Raw genomic sequence first — 19,803 nt, 5'->3', positions numbered from 1 at the left:
CAACACCTGCAATCTGTGACCTGCCATCACCTACAATACGAGCTTTATAACGCTCAAAACAACCATTAGCTTTCATCTTATGACGAAAAATCCACATGCAGCGAATGAGATTAACATCACTAGGACGAGGAACCAAATCCCAAGTTTTATTTCTAATTAAAGCATCAAATTCAGACTGCATTGCAGATTTCCAATTTGGGTCGGAAAGAGCTAGCTTTTGGGTTGAGTTAGGCTTCCTTCATGGTATCAGCTTCCTAAAGATCCTACCCTAATTCTTCCGCATCAGTCGTCGCTGTGCTCTACGCACCGCCGCCGCTGTGCTTTCCACTCCAAGCACCACCGCCGCCGCTGTTCCTCTCACCCTCCTCCTTCCCCCACGCGCGCTTGGCCCACTGCCTCCACTGAACCTCCCAATCTTCCCTTCTCCACGCGATAGACCCACTGCCTTCGCATTTTTCTCCCTTGCTGCTTCGTTCCTTCTCCGTCGCCAGCCACGCTGCCCAGGCCCGTGCACCCGCGACCTCTGCTCCTCTCCACTACGCCACTTAATGCGCGTGTTTGGATCGCCATCACTCAGCCCCTCCTCTCTCCAAGTCGCACGCCTCCGTAGATATCCAAGGTTCTGTGCAGCGTGTTTATTTTTTCCAGATCTGCACTTTGCACGTGTTTCTGTGCTATCTGTTTCTTTGTTTGCTGCCCGGTTCAGCACTTTAGTGACCTGGTTCAACCAGACCGGTTCGCCCAGACTAGCCAGCAACCTTCAACCTAAAAAAAAAACCTATTTTTCTTCACTCACAGCAAAACCCCTCACGCCATGTCTTCTCTAGCCTCATCGGACAACACTCCCTTGCTCGTCCCCTCTCCGACTGCAGTCACCCCAGTGGCTCCTCCTACCCCACCGGCCAAGCCTGATTTTCACCCAGCGCTCGTTGTTTCAAACATTAGGAATCACATTCCTATTATACTTGACATGGAGACTGATTGCTATGGCACCTGGGCGGAGCTTTTCCGCATTCATGCTCGTTCCCACCGGGTTCTGCATCACATTGTCCCTGTTGCGGACAAGCCTACCCCGCCAGTCACTGACCCTACTTATGAGCAGTGGGTCACTTTGGATGCCATGGTTCTTCAGTGGATTTATTCCACCATTTCTGCTGATCTGATGTCTACCATCATGGAGCCTGACTCCACTGCTTTCATTGCTTGGACGTGTTTGGCAGATTTATTTCAGGATAATCAGAACGCCCGTGATATCACCCTGGAGCAAGAGTTCTCTACTGTTCGTATGGAGGCATTTCCGACCGTCGCCGCCTACTGTCAGCGTCTGAAGACGCTTTCTGACCAGCTCCGTGATGTCGGTGCACCTGTGAACAATCACCGTATGGTTTTGCCGCTCATCTCCGGCCTCACTGATGCTTACCGGGGTGTTGCCAATTTGATTCGCCAGAGCAATCCGCTCCCTTCCTTTCATCAGGCTCGCTCTATGCTCACCTTGGAGGAAGCCGGTATGGCTAGGATGAAACCTGTTGAGCCTCCTGCTGCCTATGTTGCTACTCAGCCGCGTCCTTCTGATTGCCTCTTCTCAAAGCTCTGCTCGTCGGTCCCCCAACCGTTCTCAAACCCACAACTCTAAGGGTCGTGGTGGGAATTGTGGCAACGGTGGCGGATCCCGCAGTGGCACCTCTCAAGGCTCCTCTCCCCCGATGCCACCTCAGCCGCCGTATTTCTCGTACCAGCATTGGGGATGGGCCCCACCTCCATGGGCCAAGCTTTCGTGCCCATATCCTACCTCTCAGTGGACTCGTCCCTCTGCTCCTCCTCGGCAACCCGGCATTCTGGGCCAGCGCCCTCAAGCTTATGCTGCTTCGGCCTCACCCGTGCCCACTGACATTGCCACCGCCATGCACACCATGATACTTGCTCCTCTGGACAGCACCTGGTACATGGACACTGGAGCATCTTCTCATGTAGCAGCATCACAAGGTAATCTCATGTCTTATTCTAATTTAAGTCATTTTAATCAGAAACTGTATGTTAGTAGCGGACAGAGTATTCCAATTCAGGGTTCTGGACACACCACCCTCCCCACCTCCAATAAGCACAAGCCTTTGACCCTTTCCTATGTCTTGCACACACCACAAATTGTTAAAAACTTGATTTCTGTGCGGCAACTCACTACTGATAACAATGTTTCTGTTTGTTTCGACTCATATGGCTTCTCGGTTAATGATATTCAGACGGGGATTCCACTCATGAGATGTAATAGTCCTGGCGACCTATATCCAGTCACTCCGTCCTTTCCATTTGCTGGTCTAGCTCAGAGTCTTTGGCACAATCGTCTTGGTCATCCCAGTTCTTCCGCCTTGCAGTCTCTTCTTAGTAATAAGTTTATTCGTTATGAGTCTTTAAATTCTAGCACAGTTTGTCAGTCTTGTGTGTTTGGCAAACATTTTAGGTTGCCATTTGTTTCTTCTAATAATGTTACTGTGATGCCTTTTGACATTTTACACAGTGATCTATGGACTTCGCCTGTTTTATCTTCCGCTGGTCATCGGTATTATGTATTATTCTTGGATGATTTTACGGATTTCTTGTGGACTTTTCCCTTAAGCAATAAATTTCAAGTTTTTGAAATGTTCACTTCTCTGTCAAATCAAATCCGCACGCACTTTTCCCAAAATTTCAAATGTCTTCAATGTGATAATGGGCGAGAATTTGACAATAAATTTTTTCATGCTTATTGTGCTGCTCATGGTCTTATTTTTCGCTTCTCCTACCCACATACATCATCTCAAAATGGCAAGGCGGAGCGCAAAGTACGGACAATTAACAACATGATTCGCACTCTTCTCGCTCATGCGACTGTTCCTCCGTCCTTTTGACTTCATGCCCTTCAAATGGCTACCTATCTACTTAATATCATTCCTCGAAAATCTTTGTCTAATCTCTCTCCCACTCAACTTCTATATCGTCGTGACCCGTCTTACACACATCTACGCGTGTTTGGTTGTCTTTGTTATCCTTTGGTTCCTTCCACTATCATTAACAAATTACAACCACGCTCATCCCCGTGTGTCTTCCTAGGGTACCCACTTCATCACAGAGGTTATAAGTGTTTAGATTTGTCGCACAGAAAACTCATTATCTCCCGACATGTCATCTTTGATGAGACTCAGTTTCCCTTTGCCACCATGACTACCCCTCCTCCCTCCACATATGACTATTTCTCAGCTCCTATACATCCCTCTATCATTCACCAGTGGACTAGTCCTGACCCTAGCCCTACTCCTGTGGTACCTCCAGCCATGACCATACCACAACTCCCCATGACCTCTTCCTCCTCTTCTGATTCCCTGCCATCTTCTCCTTCACCTCCTTCGCCGACTCAGCCTGTACCTCTTATCCGTACCATGGCCACTCGCATCATGCGTGGTATCTACAAACCCAGAAAGCTCTTCAACCTTTCTGTAACCATTGATGATCTCACCATCTCACCTCTTCCCAAAAATCAATTGCTTATATATGGTTATGCAAACTTTAACTCTTGAGCTAGCTTTTGGGTTGAGTTAGACCTCCTTCATGGTATCAGAGCCAATGGTTGTTTGACCATGGGCCTGGGCCCCTATCCTAGATCCATTTGTTGTGCAGACCTCCCATATTTGGGCCACCCGTTTCATTCCACGCTCCAGATGTTCTACACTGGGCGTGAGGGGGTGTGTTAGAGTTTCACATTGGCTAGAGATGTGGCCAAGCAATTACTTATATATGGTTGTGCAAACCTTAACTCTTGAGCTAGCTTTTGGGTTGAGTTAGACCTCCTTCATTTTTCAATCCATGAGTGTGGGTGAAAACTCATAAAATGATGAAAGTAGAGACAACAACTGTAATTGGCAAAACCTAGATATTAATAACAAGGTGACAAAAGATTTTGATCTAATCCATCCTACTAGTATTTATAGTGGTGACTAGTTTCTTTTTTGGGCCTATTCGGCCTTGATTTTAGTGTCACACATCCAGAAACCCATTCAGAGGTAGTAGCTTTTGACTGCACTCAATTCTAACTTAAAATAACAAAGTTACGTTCAAAGTTGTCATGAGTTATTGTGTAGTTACGTCAATCGTCTTCTGATAAGTATTTGACCCTCTAAATGGGTGAAAGTGAACTTGGGTTCTTCACGAAAGTTAGTTTCAAGGTGCTTCAAACCCCGTCCAATTTTGAGTTGTGTCTAAAGATATTTTCATTTTAGTGATGATTTTCAAATTCGCAAGGTTCAACATTAACATTAGGCGTTCAAATTCTGAGATTCTGAAGTCTTCGGCATGTGCTACGAGAAGATCAGATTCTGAGGGACGAACATCCCCTGAAGATGTGCCAACAACACTTTGAATCAAAACGAGGCATCATCATCAGAGTTTATCTTCAGCATTTGATTCTTGAGGGCACAACTTTATTTCCTTATAGCACAGAGTCCTCAAGGGGCTGCGATGTTAAGCATCATGGGGAGAGATGTTTAGCCCATCAAATTTAAGGGTGACGTTGGACTAATAAATCCAACAATCTCCCCCCCAGTGTTAGCCGGGGGATTCAAACCCATGACCTTGCTCTGATACCACTTATTGGATCAAGCACTTACCACTACGCCAAAAGTAATTGCTATTAGTGAGGGCGTAACTTTATTTCCTTATAGCACAACAATTATTTCTCTCATTTGAACCACCGTAGTTCCAGATTCGACTTGTTCTAGTACAAATGACAATAGAACAATATTAGAACTATTTATTTATCAAATTAGAGTCCAGTTAAGTGTGATATTGTATAACTCAGATAAGATGCTAAAATAAAGCACAATTGTATTCTAATAATGCACTAAACCTCTATTATGAGCATTATTAAATTAGGGAGGTTTAACTCAACCTAAAAGCTAGCTCAAGAGTTGAGGGTTGCACTACCTTTTATAAACACTTATTTTGTCATATCTCTAACCAATGTGAGACTTTTAACCCACCTCTCACGCCCAGGGCTAGACATTTGGAGCGTGAAATGAACATCAACGGGTGACCCAAATATGGGAGGTCTCTACAACAAATGGATCTAGGATAAACTCTGATACCATATTAGAATTAGGGAGGCTTAACTCAATCCAAAAGCTAACTTAAGAGTTGAAAGTTGCTCTACCATTTATAAGCACTTAATTGGTCACATCTCTAACCAATGAGAGACTTCTAACAAGGATGACACAACTTTTTAAAATCAACATGGACCTCAAATCCACTGGTATGCCTGAAATCTTTATAATCTGTTTAGAAGGCATTAGTTTTCTTCTTGATGCCACTTGGTTGCTACCCTGCTTTTGCTTGTTACCATGAAGCTCTGTTTCACCCCCTGCTCTATTACGCATTGCTGGATGCTTGGTGGTGTGGAGCTTGTGAGAATTTGCTCCCCTGGCAATTTTGTTGAAGTCTTGTGACCTGTTATTTGAAAGATAATTGAAGGTCCAGTGCGTGTTGGCTTTGCAGATGCAGATTCTGTCCTTTCATTTAGTAGTATGATGGTGCATTCTCTTTTATTTAGTTGGAGCTCCAGTAGCCTCATATATGTTATATAATTTAGAAGGGAATGGATCGGAATTGTTTCTGAGGTAGCTAGCATTGTACGTAACATTTACTGGCTGAAATAATTCTTTGTTTTAGGTTCTCTATCTTTGTATTATGGGTTGGGGCATCCCTTATGCCCATTAATACAATATTTGGCTTATCAAAAAACAAAATTAACGCTTCCAACATTGTTTTAGTGTGTACTCAATAAATACTCTCTCCATTCTTATATAACTAATACTTTAAAGTTGTTGTACAAATATTAAAAAATAATAATTAATATTCTTGTTTTATTAAAATTATTATCTAACTTCCTATTATGCCCTTTATCTCTCTTATTAATTATAACTTTTCAATTTTCCTACCACTAATAAATGAAGGGTAAAATTCATAAAGTATAATTAATGCTTTTTTGAAATTGTAAAAGTATAAAATAAATAGGGACAAAAAAAGAATCAAAATGGTATGAGCTGAGTTATATAGGAACGGAGAGAGTAATTGTTACTAGTTTTTTATTTTTAATGTATTTTTAAAAATTCTTAGTTCTATCATGCATTGTATTATTTGTATATATACATAACTTTGTACTCATATCCAAAATAAGATAAAACAGAGATTCAATCTCTTTTCTAGTAAGGATCAGGGTCACCAGAAGTGACTAACATTAGAGAAAAGCAACATATAAACTAAAAACAATGGACTTTATCTACATTTTCCCCTCATGTGTAAATTCTTTCTCTGCAAATGGTTCCTCTGCTTACTAAAGTTTCAAACTTTCGAAAGGTTCCTCTGCTTCCAACTATTTTCACTGTGATTTTTCTTTTCTGGATATAGAGTTACTGATTACTCGATCACCCTTAAAGTTCTCCAAGCTAGTAACAGTGATTACCCTTAACAGATACCAAGTATTGAAACCTGAAAATTTAATACCAATGTATGTAGGTAATGATCGCAATACATGCATGCACATATGGTTTGAAGTTGAACAATAAAAGTGGTGGTTATAATATAGCTTTCTTTTTCTGAATTTCTCCATCAATAAAACTGGCAGCTTTTAGTGAATTAACTCCCCAACATGTTTCATTCATTGATCATAATTAATATCTTTAAAATGTTACCACCGACAGTTTGATGCCATGTAGTTTTTGCAATGAGCCCTTATCGGTAGATGCCAAATAATCAGGGCTTGTTGACTAGTAACATCTTCACCTGACAGAGAATTCAGTTGCTAGCTAGAAGCCAATCCCAACCACTCATAATATAGACATGTAGTTGTTGCAAAGGCAGGGAACATATAATCATATATATGTTTTTTGATTTATAGTAACTAAGACAAGAAAGCTCCATCCTCACCTATGATCAGTGTTCCAACCTGACACCCGAAAATTACTCAACGAAGCTTCTCCCAGAGTTAATTTGGCTTTAGAATCAATTCTAAAAGAATTTCTAAACATACAATAAGTAGTCAAGGACAGCTATATTTGCTTAAATGTTGAAAAAAGAGTAAAAGCACATGGATTCCCTCAATTGATTCAAGTGTGTTTTTTGGTACTAGTTAAGTAAACGTAAAAGCACATTCATCTCAATATAAGAATAATTACCTTACTTCCATTCAAATTTTGTCTCGATGTGAGTGCTAAGCGCTAACGAGTATCCCAACACGCTCATTTGGTTCCATTGGTTTTTTTTTTAATTGAAAAGAGGGAAATCTGCTTTTTGATTTCAATCAACTAATATCCAAACATGTTGCAATTAAGTCTTTGTTCTAACTTTGCTTGCTATCATCACTAATCTCTACTTGTTTTTGCTTTCCTTTCAACCTTTCTAGAGGTACAAAGATACTTGTAAGATGCCCCGAGAGCATGGAGATCCATCTTCCATGTAGATTGTCCTACCTTGTCAGCAGCATCAATTTGTACTTGATTGTCCATAGAATAAGGAAGCATTTTCAAAAACAAGTCCGTGTTGAGATAAGCCTCTCAAAATTGATGTCTGATACCAATCAATGACAATTAGAGATTGATTCATTATGTTACCAAACTAAAAAGGAAACGGTTGATTGAACTGAAAACTTAATGGATTTTGGATTAGGATTACAACTTGCGCGTACAGCTACTAAGATCATCATTGTTTGCACTTTGGAATCTTATTCATGATCCAGCTGCAACATTCTTATTTTAAATATGACCCTAGGAAGCATTTTCAAAAACAAGTCCCTATTGAGATTTGAGACAACACTCTTCCTCCGTCATTCATTCTTAACATCATGATCTCAAACATTTTGCAATGGTAAATATTTCTATTAATATTTATGTGTAACAATAGTTTGTTTGTTTTTTAAACTTTGTATCACATGTTCGTGATTGTTTTGTCGTGTTCTCAGTATGCAGATTGTTCAGAAGTAATGAAAGATGCCAACCATCTGATTGCCACTGAAGACCAGAGCGGAATAGCTTTCGCTTGGAATTTATAGACTCCGCTCTTGTAATCTCTCATCGTTTGGACCTCGCGCTTGAACTGCGAGCGAGGTCAATGCTGCATCTGCGGCGGTTCAACGAGGTAGTCGACATGCTTCAGGACCACATTCCGAGCTTGAGAATGGCGAACGACCACCCTATCTCTGTCTCTTCTTCTTCTGGTAGCTCTTCCCAGAACATTTCGAGGGAGGGATTGAAACTCCTCTACCCCTGGCGTACCTTAATTACCTGAATTGAACGGTAATCCAAAATTTATGAATGTCAAGGGAGGAGATGAGTTTCAATCCCTCTCTCGAAATGTTATGGGAAGAGCTAACAGAAGAAGAAGAGACAGAGACATGGTGGTCGTTCGCCATTCTCAAGCTCGGAATGTAGTGCTGAAGCATGTCGGCTACCTTCTTGAACCGCCGCAAATGCAGCAGCGACCTCGCTCGCAGTTCAAGCGGAAGATCTAGACATGGAGAGATTACAAGAGCGGAGTCTATAAATTCTAGAGCGGAAGCTATTCCGCTCTGTTCTTTGGTGGCAATCAGACGCTTGACATCTTTCATGTACTTCTGAACAATCTACATACTGAAAACACGGCAAAACAATCGCGACAAAGTTTAAAAAGCAAACAAACTATTGTTACACATAATTTCACATAAATATACTAGAAAATTTGAACATGGTCATTGCAAAATGCTTTAGATCATGATGTTATGAATGAATGACGGAGGAAAAGGAAGAGTGTTGTCTAAAATTTCAGTAGGGACTTGTTTTAGAAAATGCTTCCTAGGGTATCATATTTAAAACAAGATTGTTGCAGTTGGATCATGACTAGGATCCCAATGTACAAACGATGATGATCTCAGTAGTTGTACGCGCAAATTGTAATCCTAATCCGAAATCAATCAAGTTTTCAATCTCTAATTGCCATTAGGTGGCATCAGACATCAGTTTTGAGAAGCTTATCAATAAATCATCCCATATAAAACTATCAAATTAGATACTCTTAAACTTGGACAAAATATCCGCACCTGTAAGCGGAAACCAGGAGCTCCCAACATGGTCAGCGCCGCTGTTGAGTTCCGCTGTTTGTATATACATCTTCAATTTCTGGGTGGATTCCCCCATTATGGGGGCGGAGATTAGGATTGTGATCTTCCACATCGCTTGTGAAAAGAAAGAAGAATTGAATTGAGTTGGTTTGCAGAATCGATTTTCACTTCACAATTTTCGGTCATCCCTTCAAACAAAGAAAGCAACCTCTGATTTTTAGAACTTCTCTCTAAACATGGTGTAGAAATAATTCAATCGGATCAATGAACTAAAACACTATGAGAGTAAAACTATAAAAAAGCATACCTCTTGAAGATCATTTTAATTTGCTGAAGCATGCGCACATAATTTTTTTTTATAAGCACATAATTGTATGCAACAGAACAGAATCTTCAACTTGATCTCTTGTCTCTTGCAAATGAATTCTTCGATGGAGTACAAGCTGTTGGGGATCTGCCCTCTATTAATCAAACGCATGAACCATTATTCTAAACTACTTGTATAATCTTAATTTTTTAGATCAAACCATTATTATATTGGAAGGATTCCTGAAAAGAAATTCCAAAAAATATCCTTTCTCTTGCGACGCAGGTACAGATCTCTAATTAGAGAAACTCAACTCTCTAATTATTTGGGAAAACCGTTACAGTTCATAAAACAAATCATACATTGTATTTTGGAAATCTAAATCGTCATGATTTGACTTAAAAAAAAAAATATAAACTCTGAAACCCCAAACCTCTTCAAATTTCAGATCCAATACCACAAGGTTGCAAAACAATCGTATAGAATCAACGAAAAGAAAAATTAAAATTAAATAAGGAAAGCAGAATTAGAATCTCTGATTTCAAAACAATCGTTGCCTTCACTGCTAGCTTTTGAAGAGACAAATCAAAGTGATATACACTATCGAGCATTTTAGACGAATTTAAGCTGTGCTATAAAGCAAAATAAACTCATAATTGAAAGAACATCACACAAATCGTTCATCGACTTGACATACAACAATTATATATATTCCAGAAATTTAAAAACCAAATTTCTAGGGTTTTTTTTTTATGCTACAAATCAAAGAGAATCAAAGAAACAGAAAACAGAAAGAAAAAACCCCATCTTTCCGATGTACCAAAAAAAAGAAAGAAAAATCCCTACGGCCTGATCACCACATGCCATGATCAGGCCGTAAGGGTTTTTCTTTCTATTTTCTGCCTCTTTGTTTCTTTTTTATTTGTAGCATAAAAAAAAAAAACCCTAGTATAACCTATTATAACCTACTCTGATATGACATTGTGGAAATAATTCAATCGGATCAATACTAGGCATTAGAAACCATGAGAGTAAAGCTATAAAAACGCATACCTCTTGAAGATCCTTTTAATTCGCGGAAGAATGCACATACTGAACATGATCTTTCGCTTGATCTCTTGTCTCTTGCAAACGAACTCTTCGATAGAGTACAAACCATTAAAAAAATATATCAGGAAACATACAACTTATTTCATTTAAAACAAAAAAAATCCACCAATATAAGCCCAAATTTAAATAAAATTCTAACACTTGGTTCAATCTGCTGTGTGTATTGATATACGCTTATAATATGCAAAACATATATATATATATATATATATATATATATTTAAAAAAAACTTGTCTTGTGGGTTTGAACTGCTATCTAACCGCCATTGATGACGTTTTATAGGCTCGCTCACAGCAATTCAAACCGCCACTAGAATTCGTGTCATTGGATGCATTATTAAGGTGGTAGTGTGGCACATTGAAATGAACAAGTCATACTTGGTCTCATTGCAGTATCGAACAATATCTTTGAGTAAAGTAAATGCTTCTAAGTGCACACTAGCCAGGCATATGCATGAATGATAATTTTACAAAATTGGCCAAATGAGAAAACTCATAAGGCTCAACTCAACTCCCAAATCTCTTTCCTCTAATTCAAGGACTTAAACACTCTCACCACTAAATGAAACAAATCCTTCTTGGTGTCAGAAATAGTGGACTTTATATATTATATATCAATGTGGAAGATGCAAAAGAATAGAGTCTGTGGCAACCGAGCCACGACGAAAAGTAACAATATTTAGAGTCGCCACCAATTATTAAGGAAAATTGGAGCCCTCAAAAATATAAAACTTGTTTACGATGGGAGTTCTAAATTCAGAAGTTATTTATGTGTGGGGAAGATTTTAGCATGCCACAACATCTATTAAAATGGTTACCTTGTGCAAACTTTAAAATTATCTAATTAACCCCAAAAAAATGTTATTTAGAAATTTGGCCCGACAAACTTTAAAACTTGCGCCTATCTATCCCCTATGTGCAATGCGTCTTCAAGGCCATGTAGTGGAATAATTTTAAGTTGGTTTGTGTTTTTAAATTTTAAGAAAATGTTTTATATTATATTATGTATTTTAAAATTTCCATGAAAATAATATATTTTAAATTGGTGGGTATTTTAATTATTCTATGAAAATATCTTAGTTTATTAATTTTTTATTTGTATATTTTCCCATTAACTAGTCGACTTCAATAATGTCCCCGTATGATAGCTCAAGTAGTATGAGCTATGAGACATATGAGTTGGGTAGGGGAAGTTCAGGGATCGATTTGTGCAATGTGCAATTTATCTTCCAGTGAAAAAAAAATCGAACTCAACAATTCAAATGGAATGTAATCATAAGAAATGTTTATATTATTTGTTAGCATGTAACGTAGAAATCACATTAAATGATGATTTTTTTTATTCTTTTATAATCTAAACAAGTCTATAAATTATAAAGAGAACCATTTTGATATTCGACCAAATGCTTTTTTAATTAGTTTTGCCCTTTTTTAGATGATCAAGATATGATAGTACATTACTACATTTAAGATTTAACCGAGAACTAAATCAAGTCATTACATTTCCGGCCGTTCAAAAAATGCTATGCAAGCCAATTGAATATCATAAACCAAAATATATATAGATAACAAACTAAAACAATATAAATCAAATCCAAAGGTGACAAAGGAAAAGAACCTGACATGTTGGCAAACAGAGCGTGATCTTTCTTCTTGATGAAATAATACAGTTGTTTCGTGGCTGCTGCTACCACACTTGGCCTCTCCATGAAATAAACCCATGTGCTTTTCAGCCTCTTTATCTACCTAAGAACGTAGGAAGTTGCTTCATATAGTGCAGGTCGGAGGGATATGCGTGAAAGAGAGAAAATGAAAGGACAGTGGACATGGTGGTCTTGGATTGGTGAAAAGAAGAAATGCAACGAATGTTTTAAAAACATGAGGAAGTGTAACTATGGAGGATGAGAGTGAACTTGGAGCATGGTAAAGATAATGGGGCTTGATTGTGAAGGAATGGAGTCGTGGTAATTGACAAAACAATGGATGAAATGAGAGTCGGGGTGGCTAGGTCTGATTGTGAGTGAGACTCCCCCTTTTCCCAGAAATACTTCTATATTTATAATCGCTCTTCTAGGGTTAATTACTGTAGTTGCTAAGAACATTTGATTTTTTGTGAGTGCAAAAAATCTGATAAAGATTTTGAGTTTTGTTTCCTCAATTTTCCTTTTTTTCCTAATGTTAAATAAGATCTTTTTAGATCTAGTTGACAACTTTCCTGATTTTCAATTGATCCTTAACCTGTAGAATATACCTTGGAATTATTCTCTAATAATCTTGTAGAATTTTATATTTAATTTCAAAATTTATTTTTAATTTTTATTCAATTTTATAATTTTTTATTATTTTAGGATTTTTAAATACTTTATCATCTTTCAACTAATTTATTTTTCACACTTTTTAATTAAACAATTAATTTAGATTCCATAAAATTAAAATTAAAATTAACATAGAAATGAGCCGGACAAAAATGGGTGCTGACAGAGTCTAAACAAGGATTGGTACTAGGACTGCACTTTGATGTGGAGCAAATGACCACACCCGAACAAGTGTATAAGCGACATGAACATACTACACCCATAATAATGCCCAATTTGGAACTGTATGTACACACACCTACAACAATACCCAATTGGTCAAACTGTTAATCTTATATTTATAAACAATTTTGATGGAATCCATTACAAAGTAATTGAACCAGTAATATTTGAGAGTTCCCAGTGATCTTATAACTTAACTGTTAATCTTAGAAAAAGTGTAAAATTCACAAGTAAAAAGTTGTGCAAAGTTGCACATCCACCTCTTGATCCATAATAGTGAATTTTCCTAGGGTCTGCCTACGAGTTATGATATATACACACCTCTCCACTTCTTTTCCACCTTCATTTCTATCTAATTCTCTTTTATTTATCAATCAAATCACCTATCACATCTTTACTTTTTCTCTCCTTTCTTCCTATCCCTCTCTTCCTCCACCTCTCCACACCTCATTTTTGAGGTGTGAAGATATAATTATTCTTTACTTACGGTACAAAACAAAAATGTTGTGCAAATGTGCACAAGGGGAATCAGACTCTTTATAGTGAGTTCCCCGGTTATATATTTTTTTAAATTCTTTTTTCTCAAAAATAAAAAATAAAGATGTTTTTTATTTTTGAAAATTAAATTATCAGTTCATCTTCATCACATTCTTCTCCCACTCTCCCTCTCTTTCCCCAAACTGCTAGATTTGAAATGAATCTCTCTTAAATCAATCTTCATCTAACAAAGCAAGCATTTTTTGCATTCAATGGCGGTGGTTCTGAGCCTTGTAAAGGGGAGGAGCAGCAGCGGCGGAAAGGGGCTTCGCTAGAGAAAGGTGCTCGAACCAGCAAGGAGCATGGAAGCGGGGTGGTGGCGCGGTTGCAGAGGAGCGGCGGGAGAGGAACAGAGAGGGTACGTGACCGAGAATGAGGAGTCGAGTGCGGCGGCGATGCAACAGATCTGACAAGGTGTGTGGTAGTGGCAAGCAGAAGAGCGTGGTGGTGGCGATTTAGAAGAGAGGAAGGGAGGTGGTGGATGTCACGATGGAGAAGGACGTGATGGTGGTCGGTGGGTTAATATTCCATTTTAATCAACCGCTCCACTTCTCGCAACTCAACCGACTCTGTCAGGGCTGCATCACTCTAAACGATCTTCAAGGGAGGAGCCTAGATCGTGGCTCCAACAGCACTATGGGGAGTCAATCTGACAACATTGAGATCCTGAAAAAAGGAACAACTGCAGATCTACAAATCTAAAGCAGATTCGCACCAAACACAACCAAAACAGAGAAGGAGACGAGGATGGTGAGTATTTGAAAAGCTTACATGAGTTTGTATAAACTACTACAAGAAGTAGATGTTTTAGCGTTAAAAATTAGTGTTGATCCCGACGCTATCACTAAATTTGGATGTTTAGTCTCGACTAAAGCTAAGCTACACTAATGCAACCCGTAAAACAACTCACTTAATTTTAGTGTCTCTTGCACCAACGCCAACTAGCATCGATTTGGTGATCAATTAACATCAATTTACGAAAGTTAACGTCAGCATGCTAATCAACATTGATTACACCACCACAACTTCCTTATAAGCTCATTCTCTTCCTCATTCTTCTCAAACCGTTTATTCACTCTATCTTTCTATTGTCGCTCACCATCTTCTGTTGCCTCTCCCACTCCTCTGACAGCCCTAACCCTCCCTGCGGTGTCCCTATGAGCCACATCTCCTTCCTCCTATGCCACTATCAACCTCCTCTGGCAGCCTCCACCCTCCCCCCGACAAAGCCACTTGTTAACACCCTCCCACCTCCTCTACCAGCCTCACACCCTTCGTTGGCCTCTCCCACTCCCTCAGTCACCAGATCTACCTCCTTCTCACCTTCACGTCGCCTCTCCACTCCCACTTACGTGCAACGTCCTATGTGAAGAAAATGATTAGGTTCATTGGTGACTGTAATTTTTATTTTTTACAGATAGATATTAATCTTTACTTTTTAAGTTTAATTATGCTGTGCATAGTATAGTTCTACAATTCATTATTTCTGAGATCCGAAGGGAGCGTGTCGACTTGTAACAATTGATTGCTGTTTATTTTTGAAAAATAGCAACCAAAAATTGTTTGTTTATTGGTAGTTCAGCATACATCTCATCAATATCTTTACAAAATTGGGATGGTACATCTACAACTAAATCTCTGTGCATGTGCTGGCCCCTCTGAAACTGAACTAGTTTGTCCACCAATTACCTATAATACTGCATCAGAAGATCCTTCATGCTTCGCCACTTCAATGTGCCACCTTAATAATGCACTCCAAGTCGCCATTCCAAAGTCCCACCACACCGACTTACACAACACAACTCTTAAATTTTTCTTATCTTGTGTGGATTGATTGGGCCCTTTTTATTTTGTCCTGTATTTTTTGGTTCAAAAGTTTCCCACACCAACTTAATATCTACAATGATCAATCGAAATATAAAAACTAGACAGTTTTTAGAAGCAAAATTCATCACTCTTCAATATTAAACCAATCACAATATATGACCAAAATGGGCAAAGAGATTTCAGCTGATAAGCTTCTCAGAAATCAAAGAACTATGAAGTGATCTGAAATGGAGCAGGTTTCAAAAAGGATCTTAGAGTATCAAGAGTTGGACCATGAGGTCAACAATTGCATCTCCAACATTCCAAAGCCAACCTTCTCTTCAGCAAATCACCACCATGCAGAAAAAGCTAACCTTAAAACAATTGACAATTATAAATTCCTAAATTCCTACCTTTAATTTGATTGAGAATGAGAATATGTTTAAGAAACATTACATCTAGCAACTACATCAAACCCATTAATTAAAACATGCAGCATTATAATATGTTATGCCTTGAGAGAAAGTAACAACAATAAGCAAATCTCAGACAATAGTGTATAAGATCAGAAAACATAATCAGTCAAAGGGGCACAATCCATAACCTTAAACAAGATCTTGGTATGCAATTTCCATCAAGAAAACAAGGGAAATTTCCAATGGAAATTGAAAAAAAAAACAAGCAAATTGAAACCCCAATTAACACAAACCGTTTTTACCTCCATTTTTACACAGAAGATATATGCTTTGCATTTAAGAATCCCCCAATAGAAAGAGGACAAAAACAAAGCAAAAAAAAGTCCCATTTTTCCTTTCTGTTTTTTTCTTTTTGTTGAATTTGATGAATCTTCATTGATGAATGTTGAATGCTCAATAGGTCATGCACTTGAACCCGCTGCAAACCCACAACCAAATCACGAACAAAACCGCACAGACAAACAAATCAAGCAGCAGCACTACCCACACGTGTTTCTTCCACACGTGTTTCGCCTTGTGGCGGTGGTGATGATCTCCGGGAACACCCTTCGTCACCACCGCCGGCAGCGAAACAAGGTCGTCGTTCACATCAACCATCGCAGCGGCGGTGGTAAGGTCCCTATCCTTGGCGTCCGTCCCATTGGCGGCAACAGCAGCGGAATCCACAACCCTCTTCTTCTTCTTCAACCCCTCGCCGTGCGGGACCCCAACAACAGCCGGCGGCGGCGACCTGGTGCTCCCGTCATCCAGATGAAGAATCTCCCGGAGGATCAAATCAAACTGCGTCTGGAGCGAGAGCGGTGGCAACGGCGGCGGAGGCGAGGACGAGGAGGAGGAATCCTTGAGGGGGTGGAGGGTTTCGGTTAGGGAGGATCTGATGCGGTGGAGGAAGGCGAGGGTTTGGGATTTGGTGTGGCGGTGATCGAAGATGGCGAAGAAGACGAAGGGAGGGTCGATGAGGAAGGTGTAGGTGCGGTGGTTGACGGTGTGGGAGAAGAGGGAGTGGTTTGGTGGGGTTAAAGCCAAGCATTCAGAGGCTAATGCTTCCATGTTTGGGTCGTTTGAACCTGAACCATGGTGTGCGAGGATGGTGCTTGATCTTGCAATGCATGTGTAGTGGATTAACTCTGGGTTCCAGATCGTTGTTGCAGCACCCATCGGAAACCCTGGTTTTGAATCGAGGTTTTGAATTTTGAATTTCAATTTCTGAGGGGTTTGAGAGGGTTAGGTTATGGTGGATTGAATTAGGGTTTTGGATTTGGATTTCATTGAATTGAAATGGAAGAGGATGATGATGATGATGAGAGGGAAATGGAAAAGGGGTAAAAACAGAGTGGAGGAAGGAGAAAATGGAAGGGAGGGTATTGGATTGGTTTGATTGCCTCCAACAAGAGCAAGTTGTTGGTGTCGTTATTTCAAATTTACCAACTTGTCATGTTCAATATTATACCTTTACTTTTTATGGTCTCCAATCTTGTTTAAATTTTTAGGTTGAAAATTTGATTTCTCTAAGACGCATTATAAGGGAGACGACTTTCATCACATCTTGATTGAAATTACAGAAGTAATTTAATAAAAATAGAACACTTTTTTTTAAACGAAAAACAAAACACTTTATTTTTAACATTTCAATAAATTGGAAGTGAAATTCATAATTTTAGCCATCCAGCGTGAATTTTAATTAATTAAAGTGAATTATTGAAATAAAATATTAAAGTGAGTGTTATGTTATTACTCCAACAACTTGTAGTATATTTGTTTTTTTTTTTTTATGAACGTGAAGTGATTGACGCGGACTCTCATGCTAGTTTCTGCGGGGTGATATTAGGATAAGTTAGATATTTTGCTAAATGAGGTTTCGCCTATTTTATGCTAGGATACCTTATTTATTGCCTATATCATACAGTTACAGTTAGGGATGGCAGAGAAGCCCGAACCCATGGGCACCCGACCCGACCCGACCCGATTTCTTGGGTGAAAACCCGAGTTAAATGGGTTCGGGTTCGGGTTCGGGTTTTACCCGATCACTTTCGGGTTCGGGTTTGGGTTTGGCCAAACCCGCACCCGAACCCTACCCGAACCCGGATCTGTATAAGTGAAACCTAAGTATTCTGCTTATGCAGTACAATATATGCAGCATCTTGCATATTAATTTAACAGTAACATGGCAATTACAATGTTACATTACATAATATAGCTCTCTTCACAGTCTTTTTCAGGTCGGGTTTCCGAGTTCAACTGTTTGTTTGAGGTTGTGTGCGGGTGTGGGTACGGGTCGGGTGAACCCGAAACCCAATGGGTTCGGGTGTGGGTTTAAGTTCACCACCCATTTCGGGTTCGGGTGCGGGTGCGGGTGTGGGTTTTTGATTTCGGGTTTGGGTTTGGGTTTGGCAAAACCCGCACCCTACCCGACCCATTGCCATCCCTAGTTACAGTGTATGATATTTTTCTAAATCAAGTCTCACTATGGTCGTTTTTAAAGGAATAAATGTCTAAGTTGGTTTGAATGAGGTATTAGGTGGGGTAGTTTTGTTTTTTTAGGTTCTTTGTCTCTCTAGTACATGATAGTTCTTAGCTTGTTTAATCTATCTTCTTCTTCCTTTTTGTATTGGGTTGAAGTACCCCTTGTACTTCCATTCAATATAATTCTTATTGCCTATCAAAAAAAAAGTTGGTCTTATAGGGGGCGTTTGTTTCACGGATTGGAAAAGGATTCCCGGGAATGTTTGGGCCGGAATCTATATTTCCAGTGTTTGGTAGCAGATTTGAAAAAAATATTCCCGGGTATCTTTCATTCCTGAGTAAGTCATATGCTCATCCAGAAGCATTTCTCATTCCCATGATGGAGAGGTGGGTAAGTTGAATCCTGAATAGAAGGGAATGAGATTTTTGGTGTGAAATCTCTGAATTGCCACTACCCACTACCCACTACCAACTACCCACTACCCATGTCTTTTACCACAAAGGGTATTTTAAGAATTTTACTATCTATTCCCAGGAATATACATTTTGAACCAAACATATATTATAATTATACCCAGGAATATTAAAAAAGATTCACAGAAACTGATTTTGTGAACCAAATGAATTTTTTAATGATGTCTGGGAATAACATTCCCATCATAACATTCCCGGGAACAAGATTCCCGGTTATCATTTTCCAATCTGTGAAACAAACACCTCCATACAGGACAAGAAATCTTTTAATAGCTTTATTTTTTAAAATGATAGAATGTTCTATTAAATATTTTTTTTTAAACAGATAATCTATTTAATATAAATACTTATATAGAGTGTAAGGTTTTAATTAGGCCAGTTTTTGTGTAGTCTATTTTCAATGAGGTATTAGGGGGAGTAGTTTTGTTTTTTTAGGTTCTTTGTCTCTGGTACATGATAGTTCTTAGCTTGTTTAATTTATCTTCTTCTTCCTTTTTGTATTGGGGTGAAGTACCTCTTATACTTCCATTCAATATAATTCTTATTGCCTATAAAAAAATTGGTCTTATACAGTACAAGAAATCTTTTAATAGCTTTATTTTTTAAAATGATAGAATGTTCTATTAAATATATTTTTTTAAACAGATAATCTATTTAATATAAATACTTATATAGAGTGTAAGTATTTTTGAATAATAAATGGAAAGAAAACTTTGTTTATTTTATCTATTTGGACATTTATTATAGTATTAGTATTTTTTACTATTACTTTTCCTTCTCACTTAATAATAAACTTTGTGGGTGATTTCAAAGGCAAGAAATGATGGAGCTTTCAATAAGAAGAGCGCCCAACCGGAGGTGCTATGGCTATGGCCCAATCCTCACTGCGTGAGTGGTGCAGGCTCAGGAATTCCATCAGCAAGCTTTGAACAAATCTGAAAGAAATATCCAGTGGGCTGCTCCTCCCCAGGATGCGATAAA

At 38.9% G+C, this 19,803-nt stretch overlaps 2 protein-coding genes across 2 annotated transcripts; one reads left to right on the top strand and one right to left on the bottom strand.

The window, feature by feature from the left end:
- The first annotated feature begins 814 nt into the window (after nt 1-814).
- On the top strand, nt 815-1,633 carry LOC130744179 (uncharacterized). The gene has a single exon (XM_057596372.1). It carries the CDS (start codon nt 815-817, stop codon nt 1,631-1,633), a length of 819 nt encoding a protein of 272 aa, XP_057452355.1.
- A 14,311-nt stretch (nt 1,634-15,944) lies between these two features.
- Nucleotides 15,945-17,334, bottom strand: LOC130744122 (phytolongin Phyl2.2). The gene has a single exon (XM_057596313.1). The coding sequence runs from the start codon at nt 17,041-17,043 to the stop codon at nt 16,279-16,281; it is 765 nt and encodes a 254-aa protein (XP_057452296.1). The 5' UTR covers nt 17,044-17,334; the 3' UTR covers nt 15,945-16,278.
- Between the last annotated feature and the right edge of the window lie 2,469 nt (nt 17,335-19,803).

The sequence above is a fragment of the Lotus japonicus genome, chromosome 1, assembly GCF_012489685.1.
Source record: "Lotus japonicus ecotype B-129 chromosome 1, LjGifu_v1.2".
NCBI classification, from domain to species: Eukaryota; Viridiplantae; Streptophyta; class Magnoliopsida; order Fabales; family Fabaceae; genus Lotus; species Lotus japonicus.
Note: the sequence above shows the minus strand (reverse complement) of the source record. Positions and strands in the feature narration are given on the sequence as shown.